Source organism: Balaenoptera musculus, chromosome 6 (genome assembly GCF_009873245.2).
Source record: "Balaenoptera musculus isolate JJ_BM4_2016_0621 chromosome 6, mBalMus1.pri.v3, whole genome shotgun sequence".
Lineage (NCBI taxonomy): Eukaryota > Metazoa > Chordata > Mammalia > Artiodactyla > Balaenopteridae > Balaenoptera > Balaenoptera musculus.
The window spans coordinates 1,242,955-1,262,494 of NC_045790.1; the positions used below are offsets into that span (position 1 = coordinate 1,242,955).

General features: G+C 35.5%; 1 protein-coding gene across 1 annotated transcript in view; it reads left to right on the forward strand.

Annotated features, from left to right (window-relative positions):
• Positions 1–1,237: 1,237 nt before the first annotated feature.
• ANXA10 (annexin A10) overlaps positions 1,238–19,540 on the forward strand; it is a 67,114-nt gene continuing 48,811 nt past the window's right edge. The window contains exon 1 of the mRNA XM_036856255.1: positions 1,238–1,421. Within this exon, the coding sequence (XP_036712150.1) occupies positions 1,404–1,421 (18 nt within the window). The 5' untranslated portion in view covers positions 1,238–1,403. The remainder of the gene's footprint in view (positions 1,422–19,540) is intronic.

A 19,540-nucleotide genomic window follows, 5' to 3' on the forward strand; every position in this document is an offset into this window, starting at 1 on the left:
AAAGAACATATGTTTGCTTCAAATTTTTTGACAATTTTTATTTCACATTGTCACACTGAGTCTATAATCAAAGCCATAAATCACACAACCTTTGAAAATAATCATAAAAAGAAAATAATCATAAATTTGTTTTAAAATTCTGAATCCTATACATATAACTATTATTTAGTAATTACCATATGCTCTCTAAATCTACACAGAAAAAACACAAGAATCAAATTCAGACACAAAGACAGATGTGCATACACACACATATATGTACATAGTATGACTTACTAGATTTTAACTTCCTTGAAAGCAGGCACGCTTCTTTACATCTTTCATAGTACTAAGTATATTATTAAGTTAATCATATTCTATTATAAATTGAACTCTGCAGAAATCAGACATTTTTCTGTTCATAATATATACATTAAAACATCCTGCTTAATGATTTTTTCATATTTTAACATCAGATTTATTTGGGGGAAAGTGGTCCTAGAGTTATGGATGATCAGTTAATGCTTATAATCCTCTCTGTTCCTTCAACCAAGAATAACTTATCCCTAATTTGTCTTCAAAATCTTTTAAAAATTTTATAGACTAAATGAACACTGTATTGTTCCCTAAATGGCAAGTAGCAGTAAAACGATATAATACATATTTATTGTGTGATTTTTGGAATAATGTATGAAACTTATGATTATAGATATTTCCTAACAATATATTGGGTGTTGAAAGTATTTTTAAATTTTGTTTCCTTAAAAGGTAATAAAGTTAAATATTAAAATAATATATATATAAAAGTGTGAAAATGATGGTGCGTATATGACTTCTCCAAAGACTTTTCCTGCTGGGTAATCAATTCTGTCCTAAATCAATTATTTTTTAACATATGACGGGATACATAATAGTTCAAAATATTTAGAGAATGGTGTAGATGCACATAAAATCTACCAACTTCAAGCATGAAGCTAGGGGCCTGAGTACCTGAAAGAGTCTGGGTGTTAAAAAACGACAAAGCAGAAAATAAATCATTAACTTCGTGGTTAATCAACCTACTTTCCACAAGTCACCAGCTTTCTCAAAAGATTACACTTCTTTCATTGGTTCGCTAATTTATGTTTCTTATATCAACATGGGGCCAGGGGCTAGGCTACTGGTTCTATTTGTTTTGTGCACAAATTCTGCCTACTCACCTGTGACTGATAGCTAAGTATAAATGCTGTGTCTCGAGACCTGCTGTGTCCAGAACTGACCCTTCGTTTTCTTGCCTGAGAAACTGAGGTGGACAGTGGACATATTTAAATTGGACTGAACAGTGAACTTCACTTTGTTCTAGCGACACAGTGAAACAAGTCTATTCATCTGACCACATACCAAAGACCTTTTGAACTGCTCTGAAGTTAAACACTATCAGCAACATGTTCTGTGGAGACTATGTAAGTATAATGGCTATTTCTGTAAAACTTTCCAGTCCTTTGAGATTTGAACCTTGTTTATAAAATTTCATTTGCAGGACTTGACATTTTCAACAGGAAATATTGGTGTTCTAATTTATCTTCATTAAAGTTTTAATTAGTAGATGCTCAGTGTAACCATTAAACAAAGTTAATACTATTAAATGTCAAATTCGTGCTAATTTTGAAGTAATGTATTGTTCTGTAGAGGCAATTTAGTGACGCCTACTTTCTTAAGTAACCTGACTCAGAATTCTAACTGAAGTTATAACAAGATTTTTTTGTCTCCATATTTATTTTCTATAAGGAACTAAAAATAAACTCGATTGTTAATTTTTATTGTAAATCTATGGTATCTTCAGAAAGTACAGTTCATTTTTGACTAATTATCTGTTGAATTTAAGCAAATGCAAAACTCAGTTTAGTCATTTTACTTTTCTTCCTTGTCCAAATCATTTTGACCCAATTGCTCTAATAGTCCACGAACTTTGGAAGAGCCTACATAGACAGTTATCTAAATATACATTGTTAGAAAAGATATCCATTTCACATGGTCTTGGAAATTACACATAAATGTGTTGTGTGTTGATGATGATATTTTAGAAATCTGTATTATGAAATATGCTTTCAGGAAGCCTTTCATTTTTAATGCAAAATTTTTATGCAAAAAATACAGCATAACTATTTGGTTAAACTTTGGCACAAAAATAATGTTACTCATTTACAAAGTATTAATTCCTAGAAAATTTTATTTACTTATATTGTTTTTCAAATATTGAATGAGGACCTAAAATACGGCTACTTTCCATCACTGTTGGCTCAAGAATCTTAATTTTATCTTGAGATTTCAGGATCTCATTTGCAGTTGAAACGTACTTTTTTGTCTTATTAATTGTGAGGCAGTTACATTTCATTACAGAAATAAAAGTCATTAGGTAATTTAGGCCAGTACTGTAAATGATTTAGTTTGTAACAATCAGGTTGCTTTCTCCCAATTATTACTTCCAAATAATTGTACTTGAATGAATAGAAATTTTCTCCCTTTCTATTCATTCAAGTATAATTATTTGGAAGTAATTAATACTATATTCTGTGTGCCATGTATGGTTTTTATATTAACATTTATATGCCAATGTATCGAAATAAACATTTATAGAATATTTAAATTATATTTCAGGGATTATTAAAAGTTACCAATGATAACAAGCTTTTAAAGAAATGCAATGATTTGCCATGCTTCTGGAGCAGATAAAGAATACCAGAGATTAAAAAAGAAAAAAACATTAGAGATTAAAAAGCTGGATTGGAGCAAACCTGAAAATTCACTTTAAGTATTTTGATCAGCTATTTCAGGGACAGATGTTAGGTTTTATGTATTATCTCAGCAAGTTTTGATGATAAAATGGTTTTACATAATCAATATTATTATATTTTAGAGCAATCATTTATATTCTTAAGATATATGGTCCAATTGGTAAAAATTTGGTATTAAAGAGACCAATATTTGATGTTAAGTTCGTCTGTTTAATCTCCATTCTGGGTCTGGCGTCCTTAAGCAAAAGATAAGCTCTTCCATGGGCAGGAAAGCCCAAGTCCTCATATCACAGTGCAGATAATTACTGACTGGGTGGCTTCTTAAAAACAGACCCCCAGGCTCTCTGCTCAGCAGTTCTGATTCAATATACATGACATCTGAATTTACCCCCTTGGTATAAATGCATGACTATTTCTGAGAACACCAAAGTAATGTGTTATGTCAGTTACAAAATCTAGAAAATTTAAATATAAATCAAGCAAGAGGCAAGAATTATAGAAAGGTAGTTATATTTCTATAAGAAATAAGCATATGCACTCCTTTAAAATTACTTGCTAGAATTATGGAGTTAGATGATCCTCAATGATTAAGGTAATTTAAGTGAGTTACATTGGGATGGTAAATTTACCCTTGACGCACGCAAGTATTTTACTATGTGCTTAGCTGTAAAATTGTCTATTGAAAGCAAGACTTAATTAAATGATTTAGGCAAGCCTGGAATTGCTTTGATTTATTTATTGGCCAGATATAAATCCCCCTTCAGGAAGATGTTATTATAATTTACTTCTTGGAGTGGAGGAAATTTCACTGCAGTGTTAAAAAACCTTGCCCAAGCCAGGATCTAAACCAGGTATCTCTCTGTCATTGTAACTCAAGCTCTTAGCCACTAAAATATACTGCCTCTTCCAAATATATTGCCCTGATTCTTCTAGTGAAATTGTTGGCTGCTGTTGTCCTGTTTTGCCATCAACTGATCCTCCCTTTTTTGTACAGAAGCATTATATTTACTATAGATTTCTTTATTGGGTTACACACTTCCTTTTTTGCCTCTAAGGAAACTTTAGTCCTATTCCTTTTCCTTTCCTTTTGACAGCTTTCCTATTTCTACCATATTTATTGACTAACAGAAAAAAGTTAAGCAGAGGCGTATCACAAGCAATATAACATATGGAATGCATATTCAGAACGTGAATTAACATTCTCTATTACATAGAGAGAAACTATTACTATTAAAATTTCCTGAGTCTCTACTAAACTTCAGGAGCTTTGTGTCCCTTGTCTAATTTAATAGTCACAGAAAATCTTCTTACAAAAATACCATTGAACATGCAAGGGTTTTGCCATTCTTCTTGGAGGCTCCAGATACTCTCTGCTCAGTGGTTTTACATGTATTATTTTTAGGCTTCACAATCTTCAAGGAAAGTATTATCATCCCCATTTTCCATATGAATATACTGAGGCTTAGAGAAGTTAAATAATTTTCCCAGCAGAAAGAGGTCAAACACGCCTAAGTGTGATTATCCTACATAATATAGACTTTACGTTATGAAGGAAAGAGCAGATCCTTTCTGAGCCCAATTAAGAGACAAAATGGGCACCAGTATCTTCACAAAGATGCTCTTACTCATAAATGTGCCCCCAGAATGACTCAAGAACAGTCCAACATCAGCAACTGAGGCAACATCCAGCATGGGCAGCAAGACATCCTGCATTTTAGCCCAACTAATATGAAGTAACTGCGCTGCTGCTTAGGTGTGCATGGCAGGTGATGAAGGCAGACACTCAGTAAATCAGAAGCAAATTCCAGGCTTTCAATCCAGGAGGGACTGCAGGCTGAGCAGACCTCCCGTGGAGGCAGAAGCTGTTGAGAGGCAAGATCTTTACTTTTTTAATTTTTATTGGAGTATAGCTGATTTAAAAGCATTTTTCCTATTGAAAGGGATTCCTGGGAGAAACATTCCAACCAAGAAATCTGATTTTGATTGCTTATCTGCAATACGACTTACTGAACAAATATTAATAAAAGGTTATTCATACTGTAGATTGCTTTTTACTATCACAAGACTGCATTGTCTGAACTTTACAGGCTAGGATTCAACAAAAGTTATGAATCATACTGGTTAGGGCCTCCACTTTAACTGAAGCTTCTGTTGAACTAATACGTATTAGATTGGAAAATTAAATGCAGTCACTTTTTCCTAGTTGTGATATGTAAGCATGTTTGTTAAAATTTTATAACTCCCCTTTAACAGCTATAGATTGCTTTTGTGGTAAGGGCTGGGCAAACATGACTGTAGAATAATAATTTAACAAGCACTCAGGGCCAGCTTTACCCTGAGGATCCATGACTGAGGACAATGTACTCAATCTTTCTGCATCTCAACTTTCCTACCTGTAAAATGGGTGTTATCATAGCACCTGTATTAGAAGAGTCTCTTGAGAATTAAGTGGCAGGTAAAACACCAAGAAGACCAGGAGCATAAATAGCACCTGGAAAGGTGAACTATTATTAACAGCTTTATTAAGTACTTGTGCCAAAGCCTGAACCCAACTAATGCAAAAGCCCTGGCTTTCAACAGCCCGATACACTGCTTCCGGAAGGGAGGTTGAGTTTGCACCCATTACACATATTCATAGATACATATATATGTGTATTCATATATATGTGTGTGATTGTTCCCACACATGTTCATAGAGACATATATATATGTATATTCATATATGTGTGTGTGATTATTTGTAACATTTATGCATAAATTTGAATAACATCAAAAGTTTCATGGGTGGAAATATATTCCCTTAAACTCAGCATAACATTTACTTATAAATAGTTTCTACCATGCTAAAAAATTTCACAATCCTACTTCCCCCATCAGTCATTGCCGAATTCTCTTTTTTATGGCAAAAGGCCTCATTACAACATATTGAACTCATTGTATCCAATTCCTTTCCTCCAAATCTCTCTGCCTCCATCCTAACTGGGCTTTCACCCAAAGCCCCTCCGCCTGAAGGGTCCGACAGAGGTAAGCAGCGACCTCCATGTTCCTGACCCCATACCCGACTCTCATGCCTTTTCTTGCTAGATATGAGTGTGGTCTGACACAGTCTCCTTTGCCAGGAAAGCTCCAGGGCTAAATTCTGGAAACTTTTCTCTTTCCAACTTATAGCCACTCCTTTGGTCATTGCACCCAATCTGACGGTTTTAATTACAACGTACACACAGAGTCTTCTTTGAATATGTACCTCAACCCAGCATCTATGCCCAAACCCCAGATTCGTATAACCAGGTGCCTACACAGGAAGTGAAAACTCTATCCTCCTTTTAGGTCAAAGGGGGAAAAAAAAAGTAAAAACTTAAAAATTGGAGTTATCCCTGATTCCTCTGTCTCTCTCATACCTTACAAATGATCCATCAGCAAAACCTTCTGGCTCTACACATTCACAGTATTCACTATATGACCACCTCTCATCACTCCCTCTCCAACTGCCCCGGTCCACGCCAGCAATATCATCATTTGCCGACTTCATGCAATAGCCTCCTACCTGGTCCCCTGCTCCTATCTTTGCTCTAGCTTCTATGTCTTGGGGACACAGCAGTGAGAATGATCGTCAAAAACATGCATTCTACTGACACATTGATGATGGTGTAGGAGCCATCATCATCCTGGAGTGAGTGAGAGTAGGAGGTAAAAACATTAAAGAGGAGCTTGTGAACAAGCTTTTGGTCCTGGTTTACCAGTTCTTAGAGTATTTACCATGATGGGAAGAAGAAGAAGAAGGCTTCAATGTGTAGGGTCATTTCCATTTTCCAAAGTGCTTACAGTATACGGATCACAGGGTCTATGGAAGATACGACACCTTTCTAACATACCTCTCTGGAAATGCTGACTTCTTTTAAATGCTAGAGGTTTCCAGATTTTGACGTTATACGTCTACTCACATTAATACATTGTGCTCATTTCAATAAGCATTATGGCAAAGCCAGAACCCGCTGCAAATGTAAACAGCACTGAGGGTCGTAAAACCCAAGAAACAGAAAAAATATGGTTGATGATATTTTAATTTTTTCGAATTAATCAACCCATTTAAACAGTACAAGAAGAATGCCATTGGATTATCACAAATCACTTTCAAAAACTGTACTTCTTTTGTTAAGTCATGAGGTTAAAGACTGAAGAAATGATGTTGGAGCAATGAGGCTCAGAGTGATTTTAATGAGTCACGCGCTCCTGGGATGAGGGGAAATGGGGAAAGCAGACAGAGAGAGACACCATTTAGAGGGCGTTACTGGTTGATTTTTCATTACTGGAGCACCACCTCTAGACCAACACCCAGCCCTTATCTACCACAGATTTCTGCTATCAGCACAAATTCCTTGTAATCATTCACCAAAAAAGAAAGGATTATGGGAATATTTTTAAGTCTTTCAGAGTTCACGCTGTCAATCTCCCTGCCTCAGCCTCTTTCGAATTGCCTCCAGGAATTCCTAAAACTCTGCTTATAGTTTGCGGACATGCCTTTCTCATCCAGGGAGTAGAAAAGACTGCTTCTTAAGACCCATCTTCTTCGCCAGCATCCCATCTTATCACAACACGGAGTTGTGACTATATTCTTTCTCTATTATACTTTGATGTATATCCTTCAGACATTCTGGTAATTATGCTCAAAGGAACCAGGAAAATAAAATGTTAACAGACTGTGACATGTATCACGTACAAAACACAAAAGTAATTCTAGGCTATTTGTGCATAAGATACCATGTTTTACATTGTCCTGTTACGGAGAAAGTGGGAATCAATTTCACTCACAGGCTACTTTGGATTGTCTTTTCATCTTTATTTTCTGGCAGTCTGTAATAAAGCAACTGAATATCAATGTATTTTATCATCCTATCTCTCAATTGCAATATTTGTACTACTTTATTTTTAAATGAGTGAGAATTGATAGCATGGCAGAAATATGTTTTCAAGTTACTAACAAAAAGCACTTTAACCCCAGCAGACACATTGTTCTTAGAAATGTGCATTAGTAATGGTTTAAAAAATATATGAATCCTATTGTATTTTATAGTTGGATGACTCTTGTGTTCTTGTCATCACTACAATATTAATCTGCTTGCATTATTGTTCAATTCTTGAGAGATACTGAATATATGTACACATTCTGCCAAGCTTTCATTTAGTTGCCAGTCTCAAAATGTTGTTTTAAAGGGTAAATAAAAAAACAGACAAGGGTGCTGAAAGATAGAGACACTGGCACCTGGGGCCACACACCTTCTGTGTACCTTTCATCACCTGTTTACCGACTACTGTGTGTTTAATCAAGCATGTAACTCATAAAAAAAAAATTAAAAAAGCAAATATTCATAGTGAGTACAGTAGTCCTTTCAAAGCAAAAAAGGGTCAGATTTGTGAACTCTCAATGACATGTCAATTACTGGTTTTGAAATGGGAATTTTTGGTGCAAACACGGTCACAACTGAACATACAGCAACTTAATTGCCAGTAGAAGCTCCTAGAGATCTCAGTCCCCAGCAGCCCTTATTCTGTGTTATTCCAGACACTGCATGATAGGGTGACCATGTACAGATATGCAAAGTCTTCCTTCAAGGAGCTGATTTCTTGATTTAGTGGACTTGGTCTTTTTCTTATATATAATAATACTGATTTGGAGTAACTTGAATGCTTCAAAGATAGAAATGGTTTTGGAAAATGTTACTATAGTTATTTAGCAGAGGGAAATAAGTACAAATAGTAACCCTGTCAGGGAGGAAGAAACTTTCCTCTATCCATCTAGGTTCTTCTGGCTGGTCTAAGAATTAAACGGACATGAGACAGATGAACAGGAGAAAATCACACAAAAGTTGAAAAGCAGGTATACATGGGAGAGACCCAGGAAAACTGAGTCACTTGCCAAAATGGCTGAAACCCTCCGCTTAAACAACATCTTCAAAGATAAAAGAGAATGTTGGGGGGTAGGGGTTGGGAACTCAAAGGGGAGGAAGGCAATTCACATGGAGACAGAAAAGCACACGTTTGATAAACACATGTCTGCTGGGCCAGCAGAGACAAGGGGCACAGAAGGGATTTTAACAGACTTTGCAGGTCCCTCCCTGTCTACACACTTGGTTCATATTAAAGTTACCTATGGTGATGGTTCTCTCTCTCTCCCTCTCTCTCTAGCTACCTATCATCTACCTTCATATTGATACATCCAATCTAATTCAGCCCCACATTTTAACCTTCACCATTACATATTCTTTCTCACACGATAAAAACGGTAACTATCAATATCTAAAATACATGTGCTCATTTGTTTAACTCTATCGTACATGTACATGTAGTTTAGAGTGTGCTAAGCCATAGCCCTGTGAGAAAGGAGAGGACATTGTCTGGGTTCCTTCCATCCTTAGCTTTACAGTCTCCCGACAAACACTATTTTGTGAAGTTACTTAGGGCGCGTCCCTTCTCCCAGCCCACTTAACTGTGGCTACAAGGTTCATGTGTAACTTAGACAGATTTGTTTGCTACAATCTGCATTCCCTGTCGGGTTCCCTTACTTCATAGTTGATTTTGTTAAATTTAAATTTACGTGTGGTAAAATGTGTTCTTTGTGGTATATACACTTGTAAGAGCTTTGGGTCATGTATCTGATCCATTTCCTTATAGAGACTTCCATCACCCCAAACATCCTCCACACTCCCGGTTTGCAGTCAGCCAACACCCCAGCCCTCAAACCTGGCAAACACTGATCTGTTTACCTTTTCTCTAGTTCTACCTTTTCCAGATTGTCATATAAATGGAATCACAGACTATAAACCCGTCTGGAAATGGCTTCTTTCACTTGGTGGGGTGCATTCAACAGTTATCCAAGTTGCTGCATGAATCACTAGCTGTCTTTTTACGGCTGAAAAGCAGTCTTGAATGACTATACCACCGTCTGTTTATCCATTCAGCTTGAAGGACAAATGGCTTGTTTCCAGCTTTTGATAATCACAAGCAAAGCTTCTAAGAACACTCAAGTTAAGGTTTTTGAGTAAAGTTCCTATTGCTTTAGACAAATATCTAGGGGTCGGATTGCCAGGTTATATGCTAAGACTGTGTTTAAACTTTATAAGAAATTGCCCAATTGTTATTCCAAAGTGGCCCACAATTTTGCATTCCGACCAGCAATGTATGTAGCAGTATCTCGCTGTAGTTTTACTTTGCATTTTTTAATGTAAATGATATCCGTAGTTTTTCATATGCTTATTTATTATACCTTCATTGGAAATGTGTCTGTTTATAATGCTTACCTATATTCTAAATTGGTTTTTTTGTTTGTTTATTTTTTATTGGTCTTTATATATTTTAGATAAAAGGGCTTCATGAAAAATGTGATTTACAAATATTCTCTCCCATTCTGCGACTTGTCTTTTCATTTTTTAACAACATTTTTCATAGAGCCAAAGTTTTCAATTGTGGTGAAGTTCAATTTATCTTTTTTTCTTTATAGATTGTATTTTTGTTGTCATGTCTAAAAATTTTTGACTAACCCAAAGTCATGCAGATTTTCTCCTATATTTTCTTCCAGATAGTTCACACAGTTAACATTTCTATTTAGGTCTATGATCAATTTGGGGTTAATTTTTGTATAAGGTATGAGGTATAGGTCAAGCTTAATTTTTTTTTTCATATGGATGTTCAGTTTTTATAGCACTATTTCTTGGAAAAACTATTCTTTCTCCATTGAATTGCTTTTACAACTTTGTCAAAAATTATGTATTTATATGGATCTATTGCTAGATTCTCTATTCTGTTCCACTGATCTTATTTTCTAGAACATTAGCCAATACCACAATCTCATTATTACTGTGACTTCATAATAATTCTTAAAATCAATTAGCATTATTCCTTTAATTTAGTTTTTCTTTTTCAAATCTGTTTCAGCTGTTCTAATTCCTTTGACTTCCAGTATGACGAAATAAATTGATTGATTTTTGAATGTCAAATCAGCCTTGCATTCTTGGAATAAACCTCACTTGGTCACGCTACTTATTCTTTTTATATGTTGCTGCATTGGAATTTCTTATATTAGATTGGGCATTTTTGCATCTATGTTAATAAGTGTTACCGTTCTGTAATTTTCTTTTCCTGTAACAGTTTTGCTTTGGTATTAGTGCAATTTTGGCTCCATGAAATGAGTTAGAAAGTGTTCTCTTCTATTTCTTATGAGACTTCGTAAAATTGGTTATTATTTATTCCTTGAATGCTTGGTAAAAATCTCCAGTGAAACTAAGTACCTGAAATACTTCTTGCTGATGTAATGCTAACTATGAATTCGATTTCCTCAAGAGATATGAGGCTATTCGGGTTATTTGTTTTTCTTGAGTGAATCTTGATAGTTTCCATCTGCCAAGGAATTTAAATTGTCATATTTATTGGCATATTGTTCTTAGCATTCCTTTTGGTAGGGATGTGTCAGCTATTTTCATATTTACGGTTTGTATCTTCTCTGTTTTTCTTTGTCAGTCTGGCTGGAGTTTTATCAGTTTTATTGTTGTTCAAAAAGCAAGCTTATGATTTCCTTTATTTCATTTTTCTCTTTTTAATTTTATTGATTTCTACTCTTGTCTTTATCACCTCCTACCTTCTGCTTGCTTTGAGTGTAATTTTCCATTATTTTTCTAATTTCTTAGGGTGAAAGGTTAAATTTTTAATGTGAGAACTTTTTTTCTAATATATGCATTTAATGCTATAATTGTTCCTTTAAGCACTGAAAGAAATTGAGTATCATAAATGCCAGACTTTCATAATGAATGTAGATGGTTGACCATTTCTCTTGCCTGGTTTTGATCAGAAAAAGTCTGTAAAGTCTTGAAAACTGTTATACTCTGTGATCAACTTGTTAATGTTGCACAGTAGAAACAATTATAGATCAACAATTTTTAAAGCATTTATTATGAATTTCTAATATATATGAGAAACATAAAATAAATACAACCGTGAAAATTTAAAAGACTAAAAATTTTAATTTTACAACTCAATGAAATTAGCATTTCTAATTTTATAGAAAATTGATTCTTGAAAACGGTAGCATCCCCTGAAACTCTCAGAAGAAGAATCAAGACCTAAGTGGGGTTACAGGTTGAAGTTAATGGTGATAATGAGGAAGAAGAGGAATAGGATTAATAATAACTACTACTGATTGACATGATACCTCACCATTCTTCATAAATAACTCAAGTAAACAAAGTACCTGTGTAACTCCACAATGCGTAAATCGGCAGTGCTTAAGTAACTTGCTACATTGTACAGCAAGGAACAAAGATGAGTTGAGACCCAGCCAGCCTGACTCTAGCGAGATAGAAAAGTTCACCAACAAGGGAGGTGAGAGAAGTTCCTAACTTTTACTGGCTACCCTTTATTCTTCACAATGTCCAGAGAAGGTCACTATCAGATGTTTCCTGGGTACAGGCTACATGATATTTGTCACAGTGTTTCACAGACTTGATAGACGTTTCCTTTCATGCCCCTCCTCTTTTAATCAGGAACATGGTAAACCATGGAGAATAAAGATGCTTCATATAGAGAGATGGAGAGGTTTTAGTCAGCGGCACAGAACGCGGACAATTTCATGGAGTTTCTAGAAAGAGTTAGTCCACGTTAGGTGGGGGGCCTCTTAACTCTTCCCTGAGGGGTCCTCAGAAAAACAAAGTTTAACATGAAATCATCGCCATATGAGTATCCCTTTCACATGGACCCCACTGGCGATGGTATAAGCAGATCAATCAAAGGGAAGAAGTATGGATTTACTTGATTACAAATCAAAGATTGAATAATTGAGTTTAATGTAAAATAAAAACAGAGACAAAGCTTTATAATTTGTAGTCAAAATGACTCGCAGTTGGTTGCAGTTTCCATGATTAGATAGTTCTTTGGGAATGAAATAAGTACGGATTGAGAAAATCGACAAAGCGGGTAACAGAGCAAAGCAGAATGAAGACTTTCAGTGAAAGATGGGGAGCAAGTCCTAAGAGGTTTTTTAAGTGAATCTCTGACACATTGTTAATTTAACTTTTCTGATTAGATAAATGAATGCACTATTATTTATACTTTATTTAACAGGTACTTTTGGAAAAAAACAATTTTTTTCAGGTAGTTAAACTTGGACTATTTATCAGAGAGAAAACAATATATACCTTTACTTGATTCCTACTTTGTCCGTTTAAACTCTACAGAGCTAGTTGCCCCTGGGTCCCGTCTTAGTCAGCTCCGGCTGCTGTAAGAAAATTTCATAGGCTGGGGTAGCTAAACCAACATTTGTTTCTCAGAGTTCGAAGGCCTACAATTCCAAGATCAAGGTGCCAGCAGATCCTGGGTCTGCTGAGGACCGTCTTCCCGGCTCACAGGCCTCCTTCCCACTGTGTCCTCACGCGACAGAGACACTCAGCTCTGGCCTCCTCTTCTTATCAGGATATGAACCCCATCATGGGGCCCCCGCCCTCATGACCTCATCCAAATCTAGTCACCTCCCAAAGGCTCCTTCAAACACCATCACACTGGGGATTAGGGCTTCATCGTATGAATTTGGGGGGCACAAACATTCTGCACATAAGAGATCTCATGACTTGGCTTTTGCTCTTAGGTACTTAAATATTCATAAATCACTTCCACTCACAAAAATGTATAGAAATTAAACATATCTAGATCTGTGCAAGGTAAAAATTTTGAACATTTCTTTTTTTAATTTTATTTATTTACTTTTTTATTGAAGTATAGTTGATTTACAATGTTGTGTTAATTACTGCTGTACAGCAAAGTGATTCAGTTATACATATATATACAAATTCTTTGTTTTATATTCTTTTCCATTATGGTTTATCATAGGATATTGAATATAGTTCCCTGTGCTATACAGTAGGACCTTGTTTATCCATTCTATATATAAAAGCAACATTTCTTCTTAATTAAAGCATCTCTCCCTCACCTGCTCCTGCCAGCTTCAGGTCAAAACCCTGCATTAGTAAAGAGGGTGAGACTGAGCTTTTTATCCTTCTGTGGGTGGCCCCCTCCACCTGTGAGTCCCCTGACTGAGGCATCCAACACCCCCAGGATTGGGGAAGAGTGTGTACATGGGGGAAAAGTTCAGGAACGTCTTGGGTCTTACTTAACAGGTATTTTAGTCACTGATGCTCTGTGGCCATAGAAGATGTCTCTTTGGAACCACTGTGCATTTACAGGACACCTCTCACGGGCAGGAATGTTCTCCTGAAGTTTATTTATCCGTCTGTTCTCAGAGCTCCTATTACTCCCCCTGAAGAAAGATTTGGAGCCAGATCCCTTCAAAATGACTTGTGACGAACATGTCCTACTTTGGGGCTCTCACCGGGTCCCCAGTAAACACGCACACGCCCTACATCCCCACTAGCTCTGGTATGGAATGAACACTTGGAGTTGAGGCATCCCCAGTAAAGCCGCCCTCCTCACATTGGGCAGCTGCTTAGCCAGAGTCTCGGCTTTAGCCTTATTTGCAGTGTGTGTCACTGGGTCCCCAGAACTCTGTGGACATATTCAAGTTCTCCAGGCAGCCCCCTTGTTGAAGACACCCCCGCCCTGTACCCTTCACCCCAGTTCCCATGGCAGCACAGGAAGGTCTCAGAACACCATCACCTCGACCCAAATACTCCCACCTATAATTTCAGAGCCGCTTCACCTCCTCCAGGTTGCTGAGTGGCTAAGAGTTACAAAACTGGTTTCTAGAACCTTCTTTGCAACCTCCCCCCACGTGGTCCACCCTTCACTTTGGAGTGTGGATGCCGTTGGCAGCCACTGTTTTGCCAGAAAATTAGAGCCTCAGAGAAACTGAACTATGAAGGGACCAAAGTTAAAATCCTACTACAGTGTTATATAAACATCTTGACTGTTTGCCACTTTTTCCCTATTGTTTGTCTATCAGATGAATCTCTCTACCAATCTTCACTTTCCAGAAAGAAGATTAATATATGTCTCATGTGGTGCAACCCATAACTGATTCCCATCTAACACACCCATATTTTATTTGGTAGATATTTTCCCTTTAATATAAGACACCATATGAATGTTGACAGATTTTGGTCTCCTCAGCACACATTCTCAGGTTTTGTAAATTATTTGAATACTAGTACTGCTTTACCTCTTACGCTTACATTTCTGTAGCTATTACATTTTTTAAATGAAGAAAAGTAACATAAAAGCATGTCAAATGCAATTTAGAGCAGATTATGGCACTGTACTTAAGTGCATACTAGGAAAATTACAGGTGCATTACCAACGCTTCAAGGTGTAAAAGTAACCAATTGAGTATTACTTTAAAAAATAAAAGGACTGGATTCCCCCCTTGAGTAGGTGACTATCATTTCCTGAATGTATCCTGGTATCATTGTGGGGTTTGACAAATAGCTGACAGATTATTTTGAAGATTAAAAAAAGGGGGGACACCTTCACCATATAATCAGATGACCATCAATATTTTCTGAATTTTTCCCTTCCTAAACATTTGATGACTCCTGAGATCTATTCTTCACAATGAGGTCACTTCTTAATTGCTATTTATCAGAATCTTCATCAACTTTTACAAGTAAAAGCATAACAAAGTGTAAAGCCAAGAACCCAGGTACTCTTGAGAAATTAAAAATTACCTTTAAATACTTTAAACAATTTAAAAGCATTTTATCTATTAGTAAAGTTAATTAATGTCTCCCTGATCTTGGATTCCTTACTATGATGCCATCAATGTATTTCATTAAGGAAGCAGAAAGCTGTGAACCAACTGATGTAAAACCAGTCAAGGTACAATGTGGTCCTCTGCCTCCTTCATCCCCAGAGCAGATGATGGCCTGAGGCACAACTAATGTCTACAAAGAAATCTTCTAGTAACAAATGTGATTCCGTATTTCCACCTTTATTATGATTCCATATTTTTTCCATGTTTATTGTGACGCCATATTTTTTCTTCAGTATAATTCTTTGTTTTTGCTTTTTGTGTGTGTTTTTGGGTTTTGGTGTTTGGTTTTGCTTTGTTTTAGATTTATACATCTTCACTCACTGAATGAAATAGAAATGCTTTGCAGGATACTTATGTAAAACAGTTCAAAGCAAAAATTGCCCTAAACAAACTGGCCATAAGTCTAACTCTGTAAAATATATTAGTCATATGTCTATCAAAATTAATTGCAAAATTCTAAAACTTTTGTTTGGGTTAAATTTCCCTCAATAGAGAAATATAAAATTTCTTTGTTTTATAGCTAAACAACTTAATTTACGGATTATCCAGCCAAAATTTTATTTAGCTGAGAATTGTTTTTTTAAAAAACCCATATTCTCTGTGCTATGCGGCTGCTTCCCACTAGCTATCTATTTTACATTTGGTAGTATTTATAAGTCCATGCCTAGCACAGGGAGATCAGCTCGATGCCTTGGGACCACCTAGAGGGGTGGGATAGGGAGGGTGAGAGGGAGATGCAAGAGGGAGGAGATAGGGGGATATATGTATATGTATAGCTGATTCACTTTGTTATAAGGCAGAAACTAACACACCATTGTAAAGCAATTATACTCCAATAAAGATGTTAAAAAAACTAAAAATAAAAACATAGGCCCTTCCTGAGACTATACAGATAATTCCAGAACAAAATTTACAATATCTAGAAAACAGGCCACACTGCTTAACACGGATGCTTAATTTGTATTTTCAACATATATTTATAGGTAAAGCTTTACTGTGAACAGTATGTTCATCAGATCAAATTCATGGATGTAATTAAATTTCTGCTTGTTGAGACCTGTTTTATAGCTCTTATTAAAAGTAAATGTAAATAAAGCTTGTTTGGAGATTAAAAAAAAGAAAAACATATTCTCTTGCTTTAGTTTATATTAACTCAGAGAAAAGAAAAAATGTCATATCAGCTAGAACCAAGCATTATTATAAAGGTAAAATCTGTTGGGAAAAGAACATCACGATTTTTTTTCACAGTAGCCTTTCAGCGTTTTAAAAGGAAGTAAAATGGTAGGCCAAAGAAGCCATTCTTTTTCTCATTAACATCTCAAGAACATGCAGTTCACTAGATAACATTATCACTGATTTCTGTTAGGAAAGCTAAAGAATTCTTATCACCAGGAGGCTGTTTCTATTTGTGAAACAGATTATTGGGCTTTGAGAGTGCTGGTTACTAACCTCTAAAGATATCAAATTAGAGAAGAGTGGCTGAAATCACCATTCATCTAAGAGCTGCAACCTCATTTTGTAGAAATTGTTCTAATAAACCCATGAGATGCAACTCTTCACACATTAAATGTCAACATAATCTCTATCTTAAAAGTGAAATTCAGGACTGCATGTGTTCTTTGAGTTTGAGCTATAGATCCTATATTGAATTTGCTTCCTAGTTAACATTTAAAAAGTTGAAGTTATGATATGCTTTATTCCTCTAGATTATGTTATGGGCATTCGGATATTTTAATCTTTTTGTAAGGGACATAAACAAATATGAAAGTAGCATTAGGTTTTTGAGATATGAGAATAATAATCAACAAAGAGTAAAAAAGAAGAAGAATGATAGGCAGGATATACGGGAAAAGCACTGGGTCTAAAGTCAAAACACTATTATTCTGGTCTGCCAATCATTAAGCCAATGGTGTTATATAAATATTGAGTCATCAGTTTTTATATGTAATGTAGAAATAAGAACACTTGCCTTGCCTGATACAGACTTGTTGATAACTTCAAATTAAACAAAGAACGTAAAGGCGCTGTTTAAACTGCAAAGTAGCTATACGGCAAGCAAGAAGTATAGAGCCTCCCTCACCTCAGAAAACCAGGTCTGCAAAATACACTTACACATTGTCTTATTGGGGACGTGGATATGTTTATTAGATTTAAATGTGATTTCAGGTCTCTTTAAATAATATATTATGGATGAAAAAAGAGTGTTAGGACACATTATTAATTAGACTATTCATACGTAAGGTTGAGCAGTATTTTTAGATCTGGTGCACGATATTTTTATCTTCAGAGATAAGAAAAGAGCAGAAGAGACTTTAAGATATCTCCTATAGAGTGGTACACTAGGAAAAGACAGACTACCAAATATGTAACACATGATTCCATTTGGAAAAATACAATTACATGTAAAGATAGGAAAAGCACAAGAAGAGGATGTGGCAGATATTTCCTTTTGTTATAGACATTAAATATTTAACAATAATTTGTAGACAATGAGATCATATATGATGTTTTAACTTTTTGTCAGAGATGTTCTTATTTGCTAACTCGATTATATTGAGTGTAGGTTTATTATTTAATGATAAAAAAAGTCCCACTTGAATTCCTTCGATGTTCAGAAGGGAGTCTAGCAGTTAAGAACACAGAGGTTGGTTTTCGAAGTCTGTGAGTCTGTTTCTGTTTTGTAAATAATTCATTTGTATCTTTTTTTTTTTTTTAATTCAGCATATAAGTGATGTCATGTGATATTTGTCTGTCTCTGTCTGGCTTACTTCACTTCGTATGATAATCTCTAGGACCGCCCATGTTGCTGCAAATGGCATTATTTCATTCTTTTTTTGGCTGAGTAATATTCCACTGTATATATGTACCACATCTTCAAAAACAAACTTATGGTTACCAAAGGGGAAACATTGCGGGGAGGGATAAATTAGGAGTTTGGGATTAACATATACACACTACTATATATAAAATAGGTAATCAACAAGGATGTACTGTATAACACAGGGAACTATACTCAATATTCTGTAATAATCTATACAGGGAAAGAATCTAAAAAAGAATGGATACATGCATATGTATAACTGAATCACTTTGCTGTACACCTGAAAGTAACACAACATTGTATATCAACCATACTCCAATATAAACTAAAAAATTAAATTAAAAATAAAAAAAAGAACACAGGGGCTGGAATCAGACCAAGCTGGGTCTGAATCTGGGCACCACCGCTCACTAAGTATGTGATCTATGAACAGAAATTGACCTCTCTAAACCTCGTTTCATCTGTAGCAATAGTACCAACCTGGCTTGTGTGTATTTTTGATTGTTTGTTTAATTCCTTGGAGTTCAGTAGTGTAAATTAACACGATTTTGGGGACATACTGGAAACTCAATGGGTGCTGACTATTGGATTGAGGTACTAATAGTATTGAACTACTTCTGTTCTTCACTTGACTTCCTTGCACTGATTCAGCTTCATTGGGCTGAATCATTCTTATCATGATCTGAAAAGGGTATGTAGGTGGTATCTTCTTCTTCTGCCCTTTCTTTTAAATTACAGTTTGCTGGATTTAAAACTTTTGAATCCTAAATTGTTTCCTCTGAATTCTGGAAAGACTGATCAAATGCCTTCTAACATTTAATTCTGTGGAAGAGAATTCTGATTCCAGTTTGATTGTTTCCTTTGTAAGCAAACTTGAATATGTTGTCTCTTAAGTGTTGATTTTTTCATTAATATTCCCCAATACAGATGGTCCCTTTTCATCACATCACAAGAATGTGATTCTTTCGTTGCCTGAATTTTTTCTACTTTTTCTTTTATTATTGTTTTTCTTCCATTCTCTCTCCCAGCTGTATACACATTAAATATAATGTCCTAAATTATGTCTCCATATTTTATTGTTTCTTCCATAATTTATAATCTCATCGCCATGTCTTTTTTCCATTTATTCTGAAAGACCCTAGACAGAATTATCAAGTAGCAATAATCTCCTTACAATCCTCCTTAGGTGGCATCAGTCACATGAAATTCTTCTATGATCTT